The sequence below is a fragment of the Pogona vitticeps genome, chromosome 11 (genome assembly GCF_051106095.1).
Source record: "Pogona vitticeps strain Pit_001003342236 chromosome 11, PviZW2.1, whole genome shotgun sequence".
Taxonomy (NCBI): domain Eukaryota; kingdom Metazoa; phylum Chordata; class Lepidosauria; order Squamata; family Agamidae; genus Pogona; species Pogona vitticeps.
The window spans coordinates 9190317-9210962 of NC_135793.1; the positions used below are offsets into that span (position 1 = coordinate 9190317).

At 44.2% G+C, this 20646-nt stretch overlaps 1 protein-coding gene across 1 annotated transcript in view; it reads right to left on the reverse strand.

The window, feature by feature from the left end:
* Positions 1–7312: 7312 nt before the first annotated feature.
* FAAH2 (fatty acid amide hydrolase 2) overlaps positions 7313–20646 on the reverse strand; it is a 31365-nt gene continuing 18031 nt past the window's right edge. Inside the window, exons 6-11 of the mRNA XM_020804685.3 lie at positions 18137–18272; positions 14716–14833; positions 12352–12471; positions 10367–10478; positions 9717–9911; positions 7313–8587 (exon numbers count right to left, since the gene is read on the reverse strand). Of these exons, the coding sequence (XP_020660344.3) occupies positions 8412–8587; positions 9717–9911; positions 10367–10478; positions 12352–12471; positions 14716–14833; positions 18137–18272 (857 nt within the window). The 3' untranslated portion in view covers positions 7313–8411. The remainder of the gene's footprint in view (positions 8588–9716; positions 9912–10366; positions 10479–12351; positions 12472–14715; positions 14834–18136; positions 18273–20646) is intronic.

The following is a 20646-nucleotide window of genomic DNA, read 5'->3' on the forward strand; positions in this document are numbered from 1 at the left end:
TTACATCATCATGTCATTGCTGGTAAAAGGAGTCAACCAACCCGTCCCCTCTCAGCAGAAGGAACAGTGGACTAAAGGCCTGTCCAATTGCACCCTTACTTCACAAGTAAGTAGTAAGCCAGGCTTGCTGTAAATGGAGGCCCCGCCTTCTCATTCTGCTAAAAGGGCCCCCCTCTACCTTTGGCCCAAAGTTCTAGCCTAATGGAGAGATCCCGGAATATCTTCTTTATATGCCTATTCAATGGTGAAGCTCTCTGGGTGACCTTGAGACACTAGTTATCTCAAACAATACTGTTTCACTGGGAGAGGATTACATTTCAAGTGAAATCTCTTCATATTACCTCGAACTCTGTCAAGTCAAGTACTGTAAGACATAAGTGCAACCTTTTTAAAGTGTCCTCCTTCATTTCCGAATGCAAGCAGGGATGGGGTATTGTCACACAGCTTTTCCTTTACCGTTATTTCAAGGTTTCATCTCCCGCCTCTGGACATGTTCCCAGAACAGGTTATATAACACAGTAAAACAATAAGATGTATTGATGAAACCAAACAAACCTCTCAGGGCAATGTCAGAGCAGCATAAAAAGCTGGCGAGATAAAGCTTGTTTTTAACAACTTGGAAGATGTTGAGTGGTATTTAAAAGGCAGCAAAATACATGTTGTGAGCCTTTCTAGGCAGAATATCCCCAAAATGTCTGTTCTTGGACTGTTCTCCATTGACTGCTGCAGCGAGGAGGTGCAGGGTGGCTGAAAAACTCAGCTGAGTTAGGAATCAGGTTCTGAAGCCAGAGGTTGGGAGTTCGATTCCCCACTGCTCTGCCTTCTGGGAGAAGAGCCAGCCTGGGTGGCCTTGGGCCAGCTGCACTGTCCCAGGACGGTCCACGGAAGAAGGGAATGGGAAACCACTTCTCAGTACTCTTAATCTGGAAAACCCTGGAAAAGGGCTGCCATAAGACAGAACTGACTTGACTGCTACTACGACGTGATTGCTACTACTAAGGAGGTGCAAGGAAGGGCCCCCAAAAATTATCTCAGCAAACTGGAGCAACTTTATACCATTGGGGTGATAGATAGATAGATAGATAGATAGATAGATAGATAGATAGATAGATAGATAGAGAGAGAGAGAGAGAGAGAGAGAGAGAGAGAGAGAGACGAAAGCGTTTTGCTTTTTTTTGGGGGGGGTGACTCACAAGATGAATTTTTCTATGGCTGTGCTTTGCAAAACGATTTTTCTCTTTTTTCCCCTTTTGGTTTGTTTTAAATCGCACAACCATTAGTACCATGCTTCGGAAGACTAAATTTTCGCAATACGACACGACTCATGGAACTAATTAATAAACGGAATTAATTTCGTCTTGCGAGGCATCACTGTACAAATAAATGGAGTCTACCAACTGGGTAAAACTCTGCTAACCAAGTAATTCGGAGCATAGCCGTTCCTTGAGACTTCAGCTGGCACTTGGGAGGCCTGGCAACCCTACCCGAGGACGTTCCTTTACTGCATGGCACGTGTGCCACTCCAGATATTGTTGGAGAGTAATCCACCATTCCCAACTCTAGTAGCTGGGGATAATGGGGACTGCCGTCCAAGAATTGTTGTTATGTGCCTTCAAGTCGAAACTGATTTATAGCAACCCTAATGGGGGGTTTCAGATACTCTGTGTGGTGTAGTGGATCGAGTGATGAACTAGGACTCTGGAGACTAGGGTTCGAATCCCCACTTGGCCATGGAACCTGACCGGGAGAGTGGAACAGGTAAAACCATTCTTTAAATATCTCACTTTCTTTGAAATCCTGTTAGGGTTTAAGTCCTTTCTGACTTGACAGTATGTTAACAACAATAGGGGTTACAAGGTTATCAATTCCACTTGCCCGATGAGTTTCAATGAGCAGGGATTCAAACCTAGGCCTTCTGAATCCTAGTCTGTCATTCTGTCCACTACTCACCACACTTGAGTGTCTCACCATTCAAGAATACTGAATTGCTCACAATGCCCTCCCTTTTACTTTGGTCAACTCAAGGTCAAATGGGTTGACCCCTTCTCGTCTCACAAACCTTTGCTCACTGTTCCAGCTCATATTTGTGAAGAGGTTGGTTGCAGCTGGGAAGAGCCTGTGGACCTCTGGATATTGCTGGACTACAACCCCCATCAGCCCTAGCTAGACCAATGGAGGGTGAAGGATGATGGAGGCATCAAGGAGCCACAAGCTGCCAACCTCTGAAGGTGTTCAATCAAGGAATTATGCACTCTGCATTTTCTCTTGCAGGGTTTCAGCTGAAATGCCAGCAAGTCCTTGAACAGTGCTTTGCAGGATAAGCGCAAACAGAATGTCTAATCCACATGCAATGAAAAGTATTCTTTGTTGATTTTCGGATGTTGTTGTAGCAGGGTGGGAACCACCAGTCTTAGCAAAGAAATCCAGTCCTCCCGGGGACTTAGCTTGGCTCCACCAGATGACCAGGTTCCCTTTCATGTAATACCATCACCCAGTGACTTCATAGCTTTGCTCTCTACTCAAAATGTTTGAAATACCTCTCCTCGGACTGCATTGCTAGCAAGAGTTTTAACCTGAACTAAGGATATGGTTACACTATTGAGATAAATGAGGTATTGGATTGGGGTTTTTGAAGTTGGTTTAAAGGCACATGGTAGACACGAGGTTTTTAGGTTGGTGTGTGCATCTGTTTGGGACACATTTTTGCCCATTTTTAAGCTATGCTGCATATTGGTTGAGGGGACTCGGTGGGCTTTTAAAATCTGCATTTGACGCTTCGTTCCGTGGCTGTGTGCCCTTCTGCTTGCATGTGCGCTCACCTGTTTGGAGTTTGTCCAGTAATGAGTGCCAGGATCATGAGTTTTGGGATGCAGGAAAACCTTGCAGTTGAATCTTTGTAACGCTGAAATAGCACTATCCCACTTTGAAAAAAATAAAAGAAATTAAAAGAAATGTTCAAAACAGCACTGGCAGTAGCAGTGGCTGTGAGTGACGGTCAGATGAAAGGTGGGCAGGAAAGGGTAGGACAACGTCTCAGATGCAACAGGTTTGTGGCACCCACCAGCCCTCGCACTGGCTGCCTCCCACAGCCGCTCACCGCTACTGCCACCAGTGTTATTTAAAATATTTATACTGTATTTGAATGTGTTTTTTTCAAAGAGGAACAGTGCTATTTCAGTATTAGACAGACAGACAGATAGATAGATGTGGGAACCACTACATACATATACTCTCTCTCTCTCTCTCTCTCTCTCTCTCTCTCTCTCTCTCTCTCTCTCTCTCTGTGTGTGTGTGTGTGTGTGTGTGTGTGTGTACACACGTATAACAGATCAAACTGCAAGGTCTACCTGCATCCAGAAACTCTTGATACTAGCATCCATTACTTAACAAACCCCACAGACACAATTTACGTCAACAAAGGCATTCACATATGCAGAAGCAATTCAAACTAAACTGATTTCACAAGTGATTTAAATTAAACAACCCTCTCGGGGCCAAGTAAAATACCTCATTTTCCAACCAAAAACACACAATTATTAGGCAAACAAACAAACAAACAAAAAAAACGCTGCACATCCTATGTGTCATACAGCTAGAATTTTTTTAATTGATTTCAAATATGCGAAAGCTGATTAAAAAAACAGGGGTTTTTTTAACGACATGGGACCACACCCTAAGCTGGTATTGGTGTTCCCGCCCTATTGTCTCAGGGGCAGGTTTGGTCTGCAGGTGCCCTTCCCCTCCAGGCTCACCCTGCTAATCCAAGTACTTTTTGTTTCAAACCCTGCCACTCCCTCTTGGCCAAGTGCCTCCTTTGGCTGGGTGAGCTTGCACAGAGAGCAATTTATACCAGGACACACTTGCAGTTTGGGGGCATGTCTGGATTTGGAGGCAAACGCCAAGTCGCTGCTGATGTGCACCATTCCCTCCTTTGGGTTGGCACACCAACACTTGCTCAGCCCCAGCAGTTCCGGGAGGGCTGTTGGCACTATGAAGCAGAGGAGGTCCTCCATCTTGGACCTCAAGAAGGACTGTGCTGACATCGTGGCTAAAGCACTGAGTCAAACTTTTGGACCTGCAGGCTCCTTCCCCGAAGCCTTAATGCTTGATCACTTGGCCTGATAAGGAGCGTTTAGAACCTGAAAGGTTGCAAAGGACGGCGGAACTGCAGGAGGTCCTAGGAAAGATACGGCCCAGCTGTTGGTTTTGTTCTCCCACCTGTCCCTTCCCCATCCCTGATGCCACGGACGGCCAGCCGGAAGCCCTATCACTAGGAACCAGGCCTTCTCAGCGGTTACCATAGAACACATCCCATTGCTCTTCAGTCACACTTTCAAGAACCTTCTGTTTAAGTCTTTAAATCTTTAATATTGTCACTCCCAATTTTGTTTGTTCTATGTCGGTGGGTTATAGGGATGTGTTTTTTTTCTTCGTCATTTTTGTTTTCTGTTTGCATTTTGCTGTACGCTGCCCAGAGGAATAGCCTAGAGATTTAAGAAATAAACGCTACAAAATCTTTCTTCTGTTCTCACAGCCGTCATCTCAGTCAGTGATGATGACGATGATATGGAATGAGACAGACCCCACTATCTGACTCCTTTTAAGGTCCTTCTCCTAAAAAGACTGTATGGGCTTACCTCTTCAGAGGAATGTGCTGCCTGTTCAGGATTCTGAGCGGCCACATGTTCTCCACGGGGATCACCTAAGCTGTAATCAAGCAGATCATTTGCTCCCCACCCCCACCATGGCTTCTATATTCCAGTAACGCCTTTACATTCTGTCCAGAAAGACTGACATGGATACTCAGTCCTCTTTGAGAAGTTTAAACAAAAAAGAGAATAGCCACCCGATTCTTGAAAAAGGGTGAGAAATAGCTTTATTCAACCCCTGAAAAGCTCTAAAAACAGGCCAATACAAACTCCATCATCAAGCTGGACATTGCAGAGCTTTTTTGGGGGGGACAGGGAACTGGAGTAGAAAAGTCCGAGAATCATCCTGCACAGATGTTGGGGCTTCAGGTTCTGAAGCCCATCGTGTTATTTCTGAATTATGACAGACCCAAGAGGCTGTCTGAGGTTCCTGTTGTGTTGCCACAGCCAAGCCAGAATGTGAACCCGAGTTTTGCGAGTCCCAGTCTGACATTCGAACCACCACACCACGCTGGCTGTCTTGTGTCTGTTGCTCAAAGACACATCTCAGGCTAGTGGCTAAAAACCTGTAGAAGCCGCTTGAGATTTTACCTTTCTTGGAAAGAAGAATCAATTGCCTTACTGGGTGGTGAAAGGGTTGTCAATCACTCAAGCCTTCATTAATTTCAAAGCGTCCACAGCTATTGCTCTTTTCAGGTGACACTTCCTTTCCTCTGTAGACAGCTGTAGCCAAGGGGATGGGCTAGAGTTGTCCCTCGTTACTCATGCATTTAAATTAACACACACACACCCTTATTTTTCTGAATGCCTGAACATTCAAGTGTTCAACCTTCACTGTCTTCTCCATTGACCTTATTCAAAGAATAGCCATCCTGGACTTTATCTACAGCCAGAGCAGGGAAGCCTAACATTGCAGGCGTCACATTCAACTCTTCTGATATCGGAAGCATCCATGTTCTAGCTGTTTTGAACAAACTGAGTTTTAAATATGTTTCAGGCCAGCAATAATGTGTGAAGACACAAGACAACAGGGGCTTCCATAACTAAACAGCTACCACCAAGGAATACAATATGTTCTAATGATTAACACTTTTCCCCCCTTATAGATTTTTTTAAAAACTGCATTTTTTGCAAGTTTTGGGAGAGTTTCTCTGAAGATGGCAGGTTATCATAAATCACGAAATTGGAAGGGGCCTAGAAGGCCATTGAGCCCAACCCACCTGCCCAATGCAGAAATTGAAGTTAAAGGACTGCTGACAGATGGCTGTCCAACTTTCTTTTCAACACCTCCAGCGTCTGCGTGCTCACCACGTTCCATTGTTCTACTGCTTTACCAGTTAAGACCTTCTTTCTGATCTTCTCTCTAGTTACAGTATTCTGGACGTGCCTTGGTCAGCTGCGAGGTTAGGAGGCAGAGCGCAGTTTAGGAAGAGTGATGTTTTACGATTTTTCTCCATCGATCGCCATCCAGATACATGGCAGCCCCATTGTGCCAAGCCAGCACATCCACTGGAAAAGTCTTCTGTGCAATCACCCTGTTTTCTATCATCATTGGGAAATGAGTGCTTGGTGTCGAGGACTCCCAACAATATCCAGGTGTTTGATGTTAACCCTTTACACTTTTGAGCTGGATCATTGAACCTGTTTTTCCCCCTTTGGCATTTCGTTTGTTTTGGCAAAAGGGAATGCCCGCCCTCTCCTTCCCCCCACCCCCAGTTGCTGCTTCCTTCCTACTGCAGGTACCATCCTCAGAGGCAACGGGCTTGGCTTTCCTGGCAAGAGCCCACCTCTGCCTCTAAGCATGTGCCGGTGACTGAGGCGGAAGGAGCAGATATGGACGACCCCCCCCCGACACTAACCGGAAAACCAAGCTGCAAACCAGTTCATTTCCCCAGGGGTTGATGGTGGTTCATAGTTAGTCACGAACCACAAACCATGGGTTTTCTGGTTGCTGCCCATCTCTAGTACTCACGTACCATACCTTGAGCCATTCAGCATCATTGCAATCTCTCTCACCCCCTTTAAAAAAAAAACCAGTTCCTTATCTGCATGGTGGTGAAGACCTGCTAGAATAATGATAATCCTGGGGAAGCAGGGCCTAGTCATACACTATTCACACATTCGTTTATATTCCACCTTCCTCCCAATTAAGAGACTCAAGTCACAGGTTGAACCTTCCACCTTGAAGCACCTTTCTGTCCCATGAAAACCAAAAAAACCCCAAAGAACTGAAGACTCTGGCTGCAAAATAAGGCACCCCAGAAATCTGGGCCTTGCCCCCTGCTATTCTCACTATGGGGCTTCAGGCACAGTGACTCTCCCTGCCTCCCCATATCAGGGTGACTCTGGCCTCTACTGCAAATTATCCACAAAGTGCTGGACACACTTTATATTTTTGTAGTTAGACTACAGTGTTTTAGAAGCCTTTTTAATATACATATATTTTGTGGAGAGCCAATTTAGCTGAAAGTGTTCTGTAATCATTTCCTCTATCTTTCCTTTACGTCTGACACTTGGAGAAGAGGATGACCTATTTACATAATTAGTGTTCCCATTAAGTCTGGAGTCCATGAACATGCTGGTTCCCATCTTTGTGATAATTTGAAGTGTTAAGATTGTGGTCAAAGGTGCTTAAGTGTTAGAATTGAAGACTACAAACCACATAATCTATAATGTTCTTTTTACACAGCAGCGCAAGAACATACATTTCATTTTAATTAGCTCATAAGACATGGCTGATGCTCCCCATGTTTCCGTGCACCTGGTCAAGTGGGTGATTATGGAATGTAGTAAGGATTGATGAGCAGCAGTAAAAGGCCTTCCCCTCGCAGAGACTGGGCCTCACAGCGCAAGAGAAACCTGCCCCTCGTCTATCCAGGGCAGAGGAAGAAGGTATACAGGTGGAAATACTTGATTCATCCTTCCTTATGAACTGCTGTCCCTGATTTTCCCAATGTGCCATCCGATAAGAAAAATGAGAATCTACCCCAGTGGTTCTCGACCTGTGGTCCTCCAATATTTGAAACCTCCACAAGTGGTCAGATTATGAGAGATGAAGTCCAGAACATCTAAGAAAACCACAGGTTGTGAACAAGTGGGCCACGAATCTCACACCATCAGCCAAATCAAATGTCAGAGCATGGAAAGACCAACCCCAGCTATAACAGGAGTCCATGAAAGGGTGAAACTGCAAGATGGATCAATCTCTCTCTCTCTCGTACTGTTCTCAGTATTCTGCCCAAGTGGCGAGATGCCAGGGAAAGCCTCCCAGAAAACTACTGAGCGAGGAATAAGTCTCTCCCTGCTGTCCTTGGATCTGGTGTGGTATTAAAAGCTAAATAATGGCAGCAAGGTTCTCAAGAAGACGTTTGTCCAACCAAGGCCCATCGTCAAGACTAAAAACATACATGATTTCTTTCCCCAGTTCACAATCAGATTGTCCTGAGTCAAAAACAATGATTGCCCAAATCAAATTTCCCTGAGAGAGAAAAAAAAGACAGTATCGTCCCGGCCAAGCTTCTCATGGTTACTGTCTGATAAGAATGAGGGCGTGGAGAAAAAAGTGCAACTAAACACACACGCTCCCCGCTGGCCGCCTGCTTAAGAGGAGGAAACATAGAACATGGAGGGTAGGTTCATGGTGTTATTTAAGCCTCCTCAGATTGCAAGGAAAGCCAAATCAGAGCTCTTGACAACTTGAGATGCCGTTGCAAGTAGGAGGGTCTTCCGGTTCTGGCAGTCCCCGATCCCAAGGAAGAGGCGCTAAGAGGTGCCCGGGCAAACCCAGCCTCCGAAGGCCTTCTCCAAGTATCGTGCCACCGCCAGCGTCAAGCGGTCACTGTGAGGTCCAGCCACCACCTGGATGCCCAGCGGGAGGCCATCCTTGTTCAAGCCCAGTGGACACTGGGTCACAGGTAAGCCCAGAATGTTGAAGATCGCTGAAATGAGAACAAAGCACAGGAAAGAGGCTCAAAGGGCTTTAATAACCCTGGGAATGTTCCTTCCACGTTTACCTAGAACACTATCACAATACCACGCAGTCTGTCACTGGGAGCGATCAACAAGGTTATGAGGTGATTCTTGACTTTCCTTGGTCACAGAAAGGTAGCACGCGGGGCTACCAGCACCCATCATCGGGCCTTTTGTAACAGCCCTCTGGCAGCAGTAAGTTACCATTATTTTTCTGTGTATAAGACGCCCCCATGTATAAGACGCACCCCCCACTTTTCTAACCCAAAATTAAGAAATCTAAGTGGGGCTTAGCAAGTGTAGGGGGAAAGGAATCAAAGTGCTGCAGGGTCGCTTTGATCCCTGATTTCCCCTCCACTTGTTTTTGTTCTCTCCTCAGCTTACTTCCGTGTATAAGACCACCCTCAATTTTTAGTCTAAAAGATTTTAGGCAAAAGTATAGTCTTATACATGGAAAAATAAGGTACGTTTTCTATTCTGACCTCATTTACAAACATTCAAAGTACAGTACTTACTTCTGTTTGAATAGTCATAGGCTTGAGAATGGCCACTGTGCTCTGTTAGCCAAAATGCCAAAGAGTCTTATAGTTTAGAAGTTGCAGCAGGGCGAGTTTGGGTTTTGCTGTGACAAGGATGTGCATGCGCATATATGTGAAAGCTGTGCTCCACTATATGATTCAGTCATGCAAGAGACAGACCAAGCCCTGGTTCTTAGGAGTATTTATAAAGAGTACTACAATATGTGACTTCTTTTAAGATGCTCGCACTGAGGACAGCAAGAACACAGCTAAAACGGCTCATTTGAAAGCGAAATTAAACATACGGTCAAAGTTCTCTGCCCTGCTGTAACTCATTCTATGCCTGAAAACACCCAGCGGAAACAGCAGCCTGGGGCAACTAAAATAACAGAGTATTACTCCCCTAGAGTCTACTAATTCCACCTCTAATTCCTTCCCTTTCTCCTATCGTTCCTGTGCCAAACTTAGATTGTAACTTATCTGGGACAGCAACCTGTCCTTCTCTATATGCCTATGCTCTGTAAACTACAATGTACACAGAGTTTTACTGCTACTACTGAAAACAATCATGATAACTTACCTGTGTAGGCAAAATTAAAAGGCATTGCCAAGGGAGTATGATGCTTTGGAGCTACGACAGGATGAGACGGGTATAAGAGAACACCATCATTCCCCAGTAAATTCACCATCTCAGCCTGAAGCTTCTGTGCCTTGGCTGCTAGCTTTGCATTCTGCTTTGGAGTATATTTCAGAAACTTCTCAGTTATTCCTAGAGCTAATGGGGGAGGGGGGAAGCAACACAGAGACAAAGACTGATTAGAGACAAGCAGTAGTTTCAGGAGTAAGCGGCAGTATTTATTTAATTATCTTTTAATGTGCACTTGATACGTAATAGTTTTGCACACAACTTTGGGTGGGCATCAGTCCGTGCACGTTCAGTGGTGCAACCACAGTTTCCCATCTCCAGACAAGTTTCCCACGACACCAAGAGGCAGCAAAAACTAGAATTCTCTTCACGACCCGTTAATTCTTAGCATCCTCTGAGCTAGTCCTGAACGTGAGCGCCACCTTCTGGTTCCCCAAGCAGGATTACATCCCAAATTCCTCTCAACCCACTCAAAAGGCAAAACACCCGAGCATCCTTGTCAAAACTAGTGTTTTTCAAAAAACGGCACTTGATAAGCACAGAGAAGCACAACTGTCAAAAAGTTCAGAAATAAGGGGTGTTACCAATGGCTGGAAGGGTGTGTGAAGACATTCCCAACGTCCACTTCACCAGCTCCCAGGATGGCCACACCGGCTTTCCGTGGTCCCCCAGCAAGTCTGTGAATGCCTGTGTTTCCTACAAAATAATATGCATTAGAAAGCAGTGATGCAAAGAAGCCCCAACTATTTCCTGCTTCTGCTCATGATTAGCTTTTACTGTCAAGGGACCATTTATTCCCAAACTCTTTTCTTATTTACTTTAATAACAGCGAGGTGCATTCGGCTTATGGAGGACATTCCTTCAGCACCCCCAAACCCACGTTCCTGAGCCTTGTTTTTTAAATTCCTGTGAAAATTGGAGAATCCCTCTGTCTCCAGGCAGAGGGATTCTTGGCTAGAACAACTTATTTCAGCAGCGAAAATGAGCAGGGACCATTTGCTTACTACCAGCTTTACTGGAAACTGGACATGCCACCTACAGAGGTCTAGAAAAGGGGAAATGGTGCAAACTCTCAACCCTCTCTCAAGCTGGCCACCACTCCTATCCAGGAACAATGGCCCCCTCTTCCAGAGAGGCCTTCCTCTCAGTCCCGCCCCCTTCACAGGAGCGTCTGGTGGGGACACAGGAGAGGGCCTCCTCGGTGGTCGCTCCCAGAGACTGTGGAACTCCCTCCCACTGGAGGCCAGGCTGGCTCCATCTTTGCTGTCCTTCTGCAAGCAAGCAACGACCTTTCTCTTCAGGCCAGCTTTCCCTCAGTGATTGTCTGCCCAAGTGAGTTTTTTTTTTAATGGACTGTTGTACCTTACTGCTTTGAATGTGTTTTTAGCATAGCTTGTGTTTACCATTTCTCAGAATGGTATTTGTTTGTTCTTATTAAAGACTTATATACTTCTTGTTTATACCTTTAAAAATTGTCTTTTTATTCCTGTAAGCCGCCTTTGTATGCTCATTGTTTTTAACCTTAAATATTGTCTTTTAATGTAATGTAAACCACCTTGAGTCTTTTTTAATGAGAAAGGCAGAGTAAAAATATTTTAAATAAATAATAAATTCTCAGTGGGAGCCATTTGACCTCCTTGGAGGCCCTGGCGCATTCGAAGGGGGAAACAGACTGGAAAAAGTTATTCACACACCATCTTATAAGGTTCGTTTTGCAAGTTATACAATCCTGATTTGGCCTGATTTGTGTTTATGGCCATGGCTAAAAAAAATAGGTTGAGAATGGCTGGTGAATTATGGAAGGAGACACTGACAGTCCAAGCTACTGTGGAGGGAGAAACCACCGTTTGCAAAGCTAACTGTTGCTGATCACCATTTAACAAATCCACATACTGCATGTAGCAAGAAAGAGATAAGGACGTAGCTGGAGAGGGAAGCCTTCCAGCATTCCTTGTGGCTTCTTAGATTCTTCAAGGCTACCTCATCTGATAAGCCAAGCAGGGCGATTGCTTTGTTGTTGCAGAGGCTTTGCAACTAAGGTATTAAATCACAGGGAACGTGTGGTGCTCGGGAGAAGTTCCAGGCTAAAAACTTTCGCCAAAGAACTTTCTCAGTGTTGCCTTGAAAGTCAGCAAATGAAGAGCCTTCACTGTAGCCTTTTTGAGATATATATATATATATATATATATATATATATATATATATATATATATATATATATATATATATATATATATATATATATATATATATATATATATATATATATATATATATATATATATATATATATATATATATATATATTGCTGCAGCATTACTTTGTTCAAGTTGGGTTTTAAACACTTTTTACACACACATACACCCAAGTGTAGTATTCCCCCCCCAAGTGACTTTGGCTGTCATCCGTGCTGTTCCCCTGGCACTGTGCATTTACAGAATTATGCTGCACTGGCAGGGCACACTCTGGGTTCATGTGAGATAAAGGGGAGGCCCAAGAATCCCACCTGGTATTCTGTAGAATATCAACCAAAGAGCCCCCCCCCCCGGCGCTTGGCCTTTTCCATACCTGGCCATCACTGGTTTGGGCAGACATCATGACAGACCAAATCTCAAAGGAATACTTCATATTGTGAATTGTGACGTTCTGCACTTGAGCTGCCAGGTCTGTCTCCAGGTGCTTCACTACCTTGAGCACAAGACAGAAAAAAAGAGAGAGCAACTCAGGTCATCTCCTGCCATTTTATTCTAGTAAGTGAGTACCGCCCTTCAGATGTTTCTGCACTGCTCTTCCACAATGGCTGGAGCCGATGGGAGTTGTCATCCAGCAAACGGTGGAGGGCTGCCTTTAGCTATGCCTTTTAGAAAGAGCTGTTAGAGGATGAGTGGGAAGGCTGTTGGCCAAAGACCACCCAAGGACCTGCAATGCTCAGGGGAGGAATGGAAAGTTTTAAAGATTTCCTACTAGCAACCAGCTAATTAGTATTCATGCAGTTCTAATGACACTACAAGAAGCTGGTACCTCACTTCCTGCTAGTTGGTTGCAGAAAGCTGGGAAGTCACTCAGATGTTCAGCTATGAATCACCAAGGAAGGGAATGTGTCATGTGATATACAATATATACTCGTGTATAAGCCGACCTGAATATAAGCCGAGGAACCCAATTTTACCACAAAAAACTGGGAAACTTATTCACTCGAGTATAAGCCAAGGGTGGAAAATGCAGCAGCTACTGGTATATTTCAAAAATAAAGATACCAATAAAATTACATTAATTGAGGCATCAGTAGGTTAAATGTTTCTGAAGATACTGCCCTTCTAAGCTGCGAGACACACACTTCACTGCCTCCGACTCATACCAGATGCTGCGCTTATCTACTGCTCTACTGCTGTGTAACAAGATGGAGGGATACAGAGGATGGAGGAGAAAGGTGAGGAGGAAGGTGGGTATATAGAATATGCAGAAGGAGGAGGATGGGGTGTCCTGGAAGCAGAAATGCAGTGTACTTAATATGGGTCATTGGACCACCCACAGAGGCTGCAGGCGCCCATAAATGAGTGTGCAAGTCCGGAGAACACCCGCACTGCAGGAGAACACATGTAATTTTGACACTGACTCAAGTATAAGCCGAAGAGGGTGCTTTTTCAGCAAAAAACTGTGCTGAAAAACTAGGCTTATACTTGAGTATATACAGTACATGCAGTTTCACAGGGTGTCTTGCTTGGTGGTCACAGCTGAACATCTGGATGACTTCTGAAAAAGCAGGGATGCTTCAAGTAACAGGATATGCTTGCTTGTGGAGTCCCCTTCCATTGAATAACAGAGAACAAAATGCTCAATATTCTCCAGGGATTCCTCTGTGTCAACCAACCACACTAAGTTTTTCCATGTCCCCATTAACAAGAGGGATCACAGTTCAGAAGAATAATGAATAAATGTCCTTTAGTTTAGGTATCAAAGATCTACAGAAGCCTTCAGTTTGTCATTTTAATCTTTTGAAGAGGGTGCTTCGCAGACACATGAAAGCTTATGAAACAATTTAGTCTCAAAAGGTCAAAAAGACATCAAGGTTCTCTTTTGCTAAACAGAGAAACACACCTACCAGCTAGATTATCCTTTTGATCAAGCAATGAACCCTATGATTGACCAGATACCAGTCTGGACAAAAACAGAGCCAATGAAACCCAGTAATGGTAACTATTTTTCCCAGCATGTACCTCCTCCATGTCCCTTAAATATAGTCAGACTACTTCATTTAAAGAAAGTCCATTAAAATAATACCAAGCTAAAGTATATCAACAGCTCTTTCCCAACCATATGTGGAGATTAACCTGGGACTTTCCATAGATAAAGCCTCTCCCTCAGTGAGCTACAGCCCCTTTTATGTTTCTGGATAACATGGCGCTCAAACATGCTGTGACTCACAAGGGCTCACAGAAGTTAATCTACCTCTTAGCCAAACTCCTACCTAAGCAGAACGGGGCCTGGACAGCTGAAAGACCGCTCCCTCCCGTCAGGCTCCTATCGGAGAGATCATGTCTGGAATTGGACATCTTTGCCCCAAGTCCTCCTGTATGTATGCCCCCCCCTTGATGTCTTGCTCGGAGAGGATAAAAGACAGGGTGTTCTTCTACATCAGCACTTCCCATTACAGAATTCTTCCCAAGCAAAGTTAAGCTGGCTCCATCCTTGCTAAACTATTTCAATTTGAAATTGTGTTGCCTTTTTTTAAAAAAACAAATCAATTTCAATAAATTGTTTTTGTATTTCTTTTAAAACAGAGCTTTTTATGTAACTCTTATTGTTGCTCCCGAAGCCTTGGTGTGCAGGATAGGGGTGAACAAATGCCTGTAATAAGTAACAATAAGTCAACATCCTGTCGCTGTAACAATATTTCAAGCTTTTTTGAACAAAGATGCAACTTCTTCTGACCTTCCGATGTGCCTGAAGAAGCTCCAGATCCACTGGGGAGACAAAAATACTACCTCCATCATGCTCCATAGAATAGAATTTTATATCGCCCAGGGACACCTCCTCGTCCAGATTCAACCTAAGGAAGAAGGAAGAAGACAGTCAAAAGTGAGAATTGAGGAACACTTAGTTGGTACAAAGGGGTGCAGCCTGGGGCAGTGATTTGATTCACAAATATTTACCTGTTCTGTACAGAATGCCATGGCAAGAAAGGACTCAAAACTAGGTGGATCACTGTTCCTGCCTTTTAGAGTTCTACAATATAGTGAAAAGGCACTTAACATGGGTAAGAGGAACAAAACAAAAAATATTTATTTTAATGTGAGCCTTTCTGGTTCTTAAAAGAACCAAAAATAACCTGAAATGTCACCAATGTTCCAAACACAAGGCAATGATGCAAAAAAAAAATCTGTATTAGGGAGGAAGCCAAAGAAATAGTTGACATGATTTGCTGTCCTATGTTTCATTGAACTGCAAATGATAATTCAGGAAGAGAGGGGATGCACCACTAACATCTACATAGATTCTGTAATGCCGAAATCTGAGAAAATCTGACACCCAATGATGATTGTCCAAAAACGAAACAAGAGATAGTGCTGGAATATGAGAGTCCCAGTCAGAAAGCACTCAGTTAACTATTGAAGAAAAACAAAGGACAAGGACTAATATCACTGCCACTAATGATGCAACTAGATTAAAGCTGAAAGGATGTGTAGTTGCTGACATGTACAAAATAAAGGGAAAGCCCTTATGCTGTACAACACATAGAACTGGAACATGAAATGTGAGAAGTATCAATCAAAGTATCAATGAAAAAGTGGACTGGAACACAATATTTTCAATCAGACAACTACAAAGTTATCTACTCTGGAAATGAGAAGCACAGAAGAAACGGAGTGGCTCTAATACTGAGGCAAGACATAGCACCAGCAGTTAATTGCTACAATGCAAGGTCTGACTGAAAAACAGCAGTCAGATTCTGTGGAAATTCTATTAATCTAGCCATCATTCAAGTCTATGCTCCAACTACAGATGTTGAAGATGAAGAATTTGCAAGCTTTTATGGAAGATTCCAGGCAGAAATTGAGCACACACAAAAACAAGGCATGCTTATAATCACTGGTGAATGGAAGACAAAAGTAGGAAACAAAGCAGAATCAAATACTGTTGGAAAATATGGCCTAGGAAAATGAAACGAAGAATTTTGCAGAGCCCACCATCTGTTTGTTGTAAATATTTGCTTCTAAACAGATGACTAAACAGATTACTATACATATCAACATCACCAGATGGTCAATACAGAAATCAAACAGACTAAGTACAGTGGTGCCTCGCTTAACAATGTTAATTGGTTCCAAAAAAACATCACTATGGGAAAACATCACTAAGCAAAACACCATTTCCCATAGGAATGCATTGAAAACCGGTTAATCCGTTCCAATGGGAACGGATTACCGTCCTTAAGCGAAAATCCCCATAGGAAACATCGCTAAGTGAAACAATGTTTCCCCCATTGGAATGCATTGAAGCCTATTCAATGCATTCCAATGGTTTTGCGATGTCCGTTTTCGCTCATTTAAAAGTGTCTTAACATGTTTGAAACCTGTTTTAAATGCTTAGAATCGTTAGAGCACCTTGTGAAACAGGTGCAAACTTAATTTGGCTTTGTTCTGAGTCTTCGTTAATCTCTGGTGAATTTTTTCCCCATTGGAATGCAATGAACTTTTAAATGAGCGAAAACGGACATCGTTAAGTGAAAATCGCCCATCGAGAACATCGTTAAATGATGCGGAAAATTCCTCAAAAAACCCCATCGCTAAGCGAATACATTGTTAAACAAAGCAATCGCTAAGCGAGGCACCACTGTAACTGGAAGCAGGATATGGAGAAGCTTTAGTCTCTCTGATCACAAACTATTAATATTAGAGATGTGCACTAGCACCAGAATTCAGATTCAGAATTTATATTGCAAATTACAGCCCTTTGAATTCAGAATATGGAATTTTAAAAATTCAGAATTTCCAGATATCTAGAACGCTGTTACCGAGTTAGTCATTATTTCCACCTTTAAAATAGACACACAGGCAAAATATTTTTAAAAGTCTTTCTTTGTGTCCTCTGCCACCTTCCCAGCAATTGTGCCAGACAAAAAGAGTGCACACCAACAGCCAGCTGTGCCTAGATTTAAGGAAGTGACGGTAGCAGGCCTTACACATCAAACCCTGAACAGTGGGGATGCCAGCGGGAAATGCCAGCAGCATTGGGCAAGCAAAAGACAGGCTGCCCTGGGGAGCGACCAGACGCCCTGGGCAGCACGGGCAGGCCGGTCAGAGCAGCAGGCAGCCAGTCGTGGGTGGGAACTGTGCCAAAGTACAGGGCACAAGTGCAGTTGAGTGTGTGAGGAGTAGCCGTTTGAGGAATGGAAGAGGCAGAAGGAGGGGCGGCAGACAGAAGCCATGGCATAGCTAGTCCTGTGAGCAGAGGGTGCCGTTCTCTCTGACTTAAAGGGGACTTTGGGGAAGCCCAGCAATGGCAGGTTGACCTTAAGGGAAATACATTTCTCTACAAATTCAGGTTCCAGTTGTGAGTGGTGTGAACGGACAGCGTCCCCACCTGAGAGGACTCTTTCTCTCACTGAACACCTGAGTTGGTGGGCAAGACAGCGAGTGCCAATGTAAACCACTCTTTGAACTTTGTGCAAAACAAGCTTGTTAGGGTCACCATGAGACAGAAGCGACCGGCTGTCCCATGACAACAACAATACCAGTTACTCCTTAACGGCACGACAATCCGATATGTTACAGCTCAACAGGCAGAAACCTGAGTGCACACATTCCACTGCAAGTCACATTTCTCCTGGGCATGCAGACTAGTTTATGCCCCAAGCAGTAATTATCTAGAGAACTTGTTGAAAAACAGCCAGGACAATTGCTTTGTGTTTGGGTGAGATCAGTTTTGGTTCACTGATGCAAAAAGGAGATCAGGCTGCGGGATATGGCCTTACTTAGGATTTTTCTGTGAACAGTGGTGAACCCATCTTGGTCTACGTGGATATGACCCACATTCAGGCTAGCCTTTGCTATGTAAAGCTATTATCATTTTTCTTCCCTGTAATGCAAGCATGACCTTGGCAGGCCAGGTCAGGCCATTTCCTGGTCTTTTGAATCGTGGGCACAAAAGGAATATCCCACATTCGTGTAACAAAGGACTTTCTGAAGGACAGAATGTAGACCTGTGACTAAACAGCATGTTTTTGTTGCATATGCTGAGAAAGAGGCTCCGGTGGCCGAGCCAGCGATTCCAAGACTAAACACCAAAAGCGTTTGTGCTTCCCAGTCAGTCAGGATTTATGATGCCCTCCAAAACAACAAAAAGCACCTACTTGGCGACATTCGGTCCAGCCATGACCCTCAACATGGGTTCTAGGTCTTCTGCATAACGACACATGGGGCCAGTGCACAGGAAGTTTTTCCGGATGCCGACAGCATTTGGGAATTGGCCTTCACAGGGAACCACACCTACACAAACACATATTTCAAATTCATAATCCTAAATCATTTTTTTCATAAATAATTACCCCTCCATCTGCCCGTTATTGTGGGACTGTAGAGCTTCATGGAGGAACACATTCACCAGCCACCAGGAGACCAAAGGTGACGAAAAGATTGTATTCCAGCCAAGGTTTCCTCGAAGCTGCGCGTGCATGCCCCCACCTCCCTCAGCGCAGCTTTCTTCCTCCTCTATGCAGCAATCACGTCCAAACCATTTTGCTTCTGGTCACAATGAAACCCTGCGTGGCGGGGGGGGGGCAGAGTCACGTGCGCACATAGGGGTGAAGTTGTGCACAAGAAAAGCAGAGCCCAGCCCAGCCTTCCAGAAAAAACAACATGCCAGGATGGGACACCAACTCATCCCAGTCTACCGGCCAGAGAATCAGCAGCTGCAAGGAATGACAAGTTACCTACCTGTAACTTTAGTTCTTCGAGTGGACCTCTGTGATTAACACTATGGGTAATCCGCGCATGCGCGGAGCCTCGTCAGAATATTCTAGAGCTTCTGTGGTAGCAAAGGAAAATACATTCACATAGACCCCTCCCCCCGGTATATGTACCTTGGCACCAAGGTTCTCCCTTCAGTTAGGTCAACCATCACATAAAGAAAAGGGCGTGACAATGGGGAAGCCAGGTTGGGACATGTGAATCTCAGAGGTCCACTCGAAGGACTACAATTACAGGTAGGCAACCTGTCGTTCTTCTTCGTGGCCTCTGTGAATCACACTATGGGTGACTAAAAAGCTACTGTACCCGGAGGAGCATGTCTCACCAAGGTAGATGATAGCACGCCCAAAAGCAGCATCAGATTACTGCTGGATGTCTAGTGTGCAGTGATTCATAAATGTGGATGGCTGCCACATGGCAGAGGCACAGATGTCTGGTACGGGGACACCCCAAGGAAACGCCATCACCAATGCCCTAGAATGAGGACGGATATTCCGTCGCACTGGAACTTGAGCAAGCCGATAAGCAAGCTGGATGATAGACACAACCAAGTTAGATATTCTCTGTGAGGTAACTTGAAGGCTGTTGGCAGGAAGTTGGTAGCTGACAAAAAGTCTAGCTGAGCATCTGAAGGATTGACTGAGGGCTAAGTAAAAGCCAAAGCCTGTCTTACATCCAGAGCACGGATGATCCTTTGTTAACAAGTAGAAGGAGATGGAAAATAGAAGGAAGAACTAAAGGTTGGAATAGCTGGAACTGGGAGACAACCTTAGGGAGAAAAGAAATATCTACAAAAAAACAGATATCTACCCTTATCTGGGTAAAACTGGAGATAAGGGTAGTCAGATGTTAAGGCCACAAGTTCACTAGGACGTTGAGCTGATGTGATGGCCACAACAAATATCGTTTTGAAGGTAAGTAACCTGAGGTCAGCTGACGCCAGGGGCTCAAACAGGGCCCTTGTAAGTTGTTGAAGGACCAATGTCAGTGACATTGAATGTGGTTTTATATATATGTATATGGATGTTTTTAGTCCTTTGGTGTTTTAGTATTTTTAATGTTTTTAGATTGTTTTTATGTTCCCAAATTTAATAATGTGTCTTGATTTTGCTGGTCAATGACCGTAATAAAATATTTCGTATTCGTAACCACTGAGGTGGTGGAAGGTGGACATCTATGGTACAGGTATGATAGTCCCTTGAGGAAACGTTGACTGAAAAAGTTAGCTGCAGAAATGTAGACCTTGAGGGACAAGAGAGAAAGACTCTTAGTTTTTAACTGCAATAAAAAAAACATTAAGACAGTGGTAAGAAAGGAGTTGGTTGAGGAAAAAGATGATGCTACAGTAAAAGCTTGAAATTTTTTCCATTCAGGAAAATGGTTGAAGCTTTCTTTACATGATGAATGACATACATCAGTGAGGCCAAATCCTCCACGTCGCAAGATGAAGAGCAGGGAGATCTGGGTGGAGAATTTTATTTTTGTTCTGTATGCGCAGGTGAGGTAGACGGAGCAGGTGATAAATGTCAGATGACAGCTGGTGGAAAACTGGGAACCATGGATGTCATAATTACCATGGAGCTGTCAGGATCGCATTGGGCCTGTCCTGGTGAAGCCGGACTACAACTTTGTAGAGGAGCGGGAACAGTGGAAACAGGTAAATGAGTGACTTGGGCCAACGGTCGATGAACTCCGTGGGGGGTTTTGCTTATGAGCGGTAATGCTTGTATTTCCAGTTTACCCGGGAGGCAAAGAGGCCGATGGCGGGTGTGCCCCATCGTTTGCACAGGGAGAGGAAAAACACATTGATCTAGCTCCCATTCATGGGCTTGAGATTTTTTTTTCCATTGAGGAAATCTGCCAGATTGTTGTCTTGACTGGCTATATGTATTGT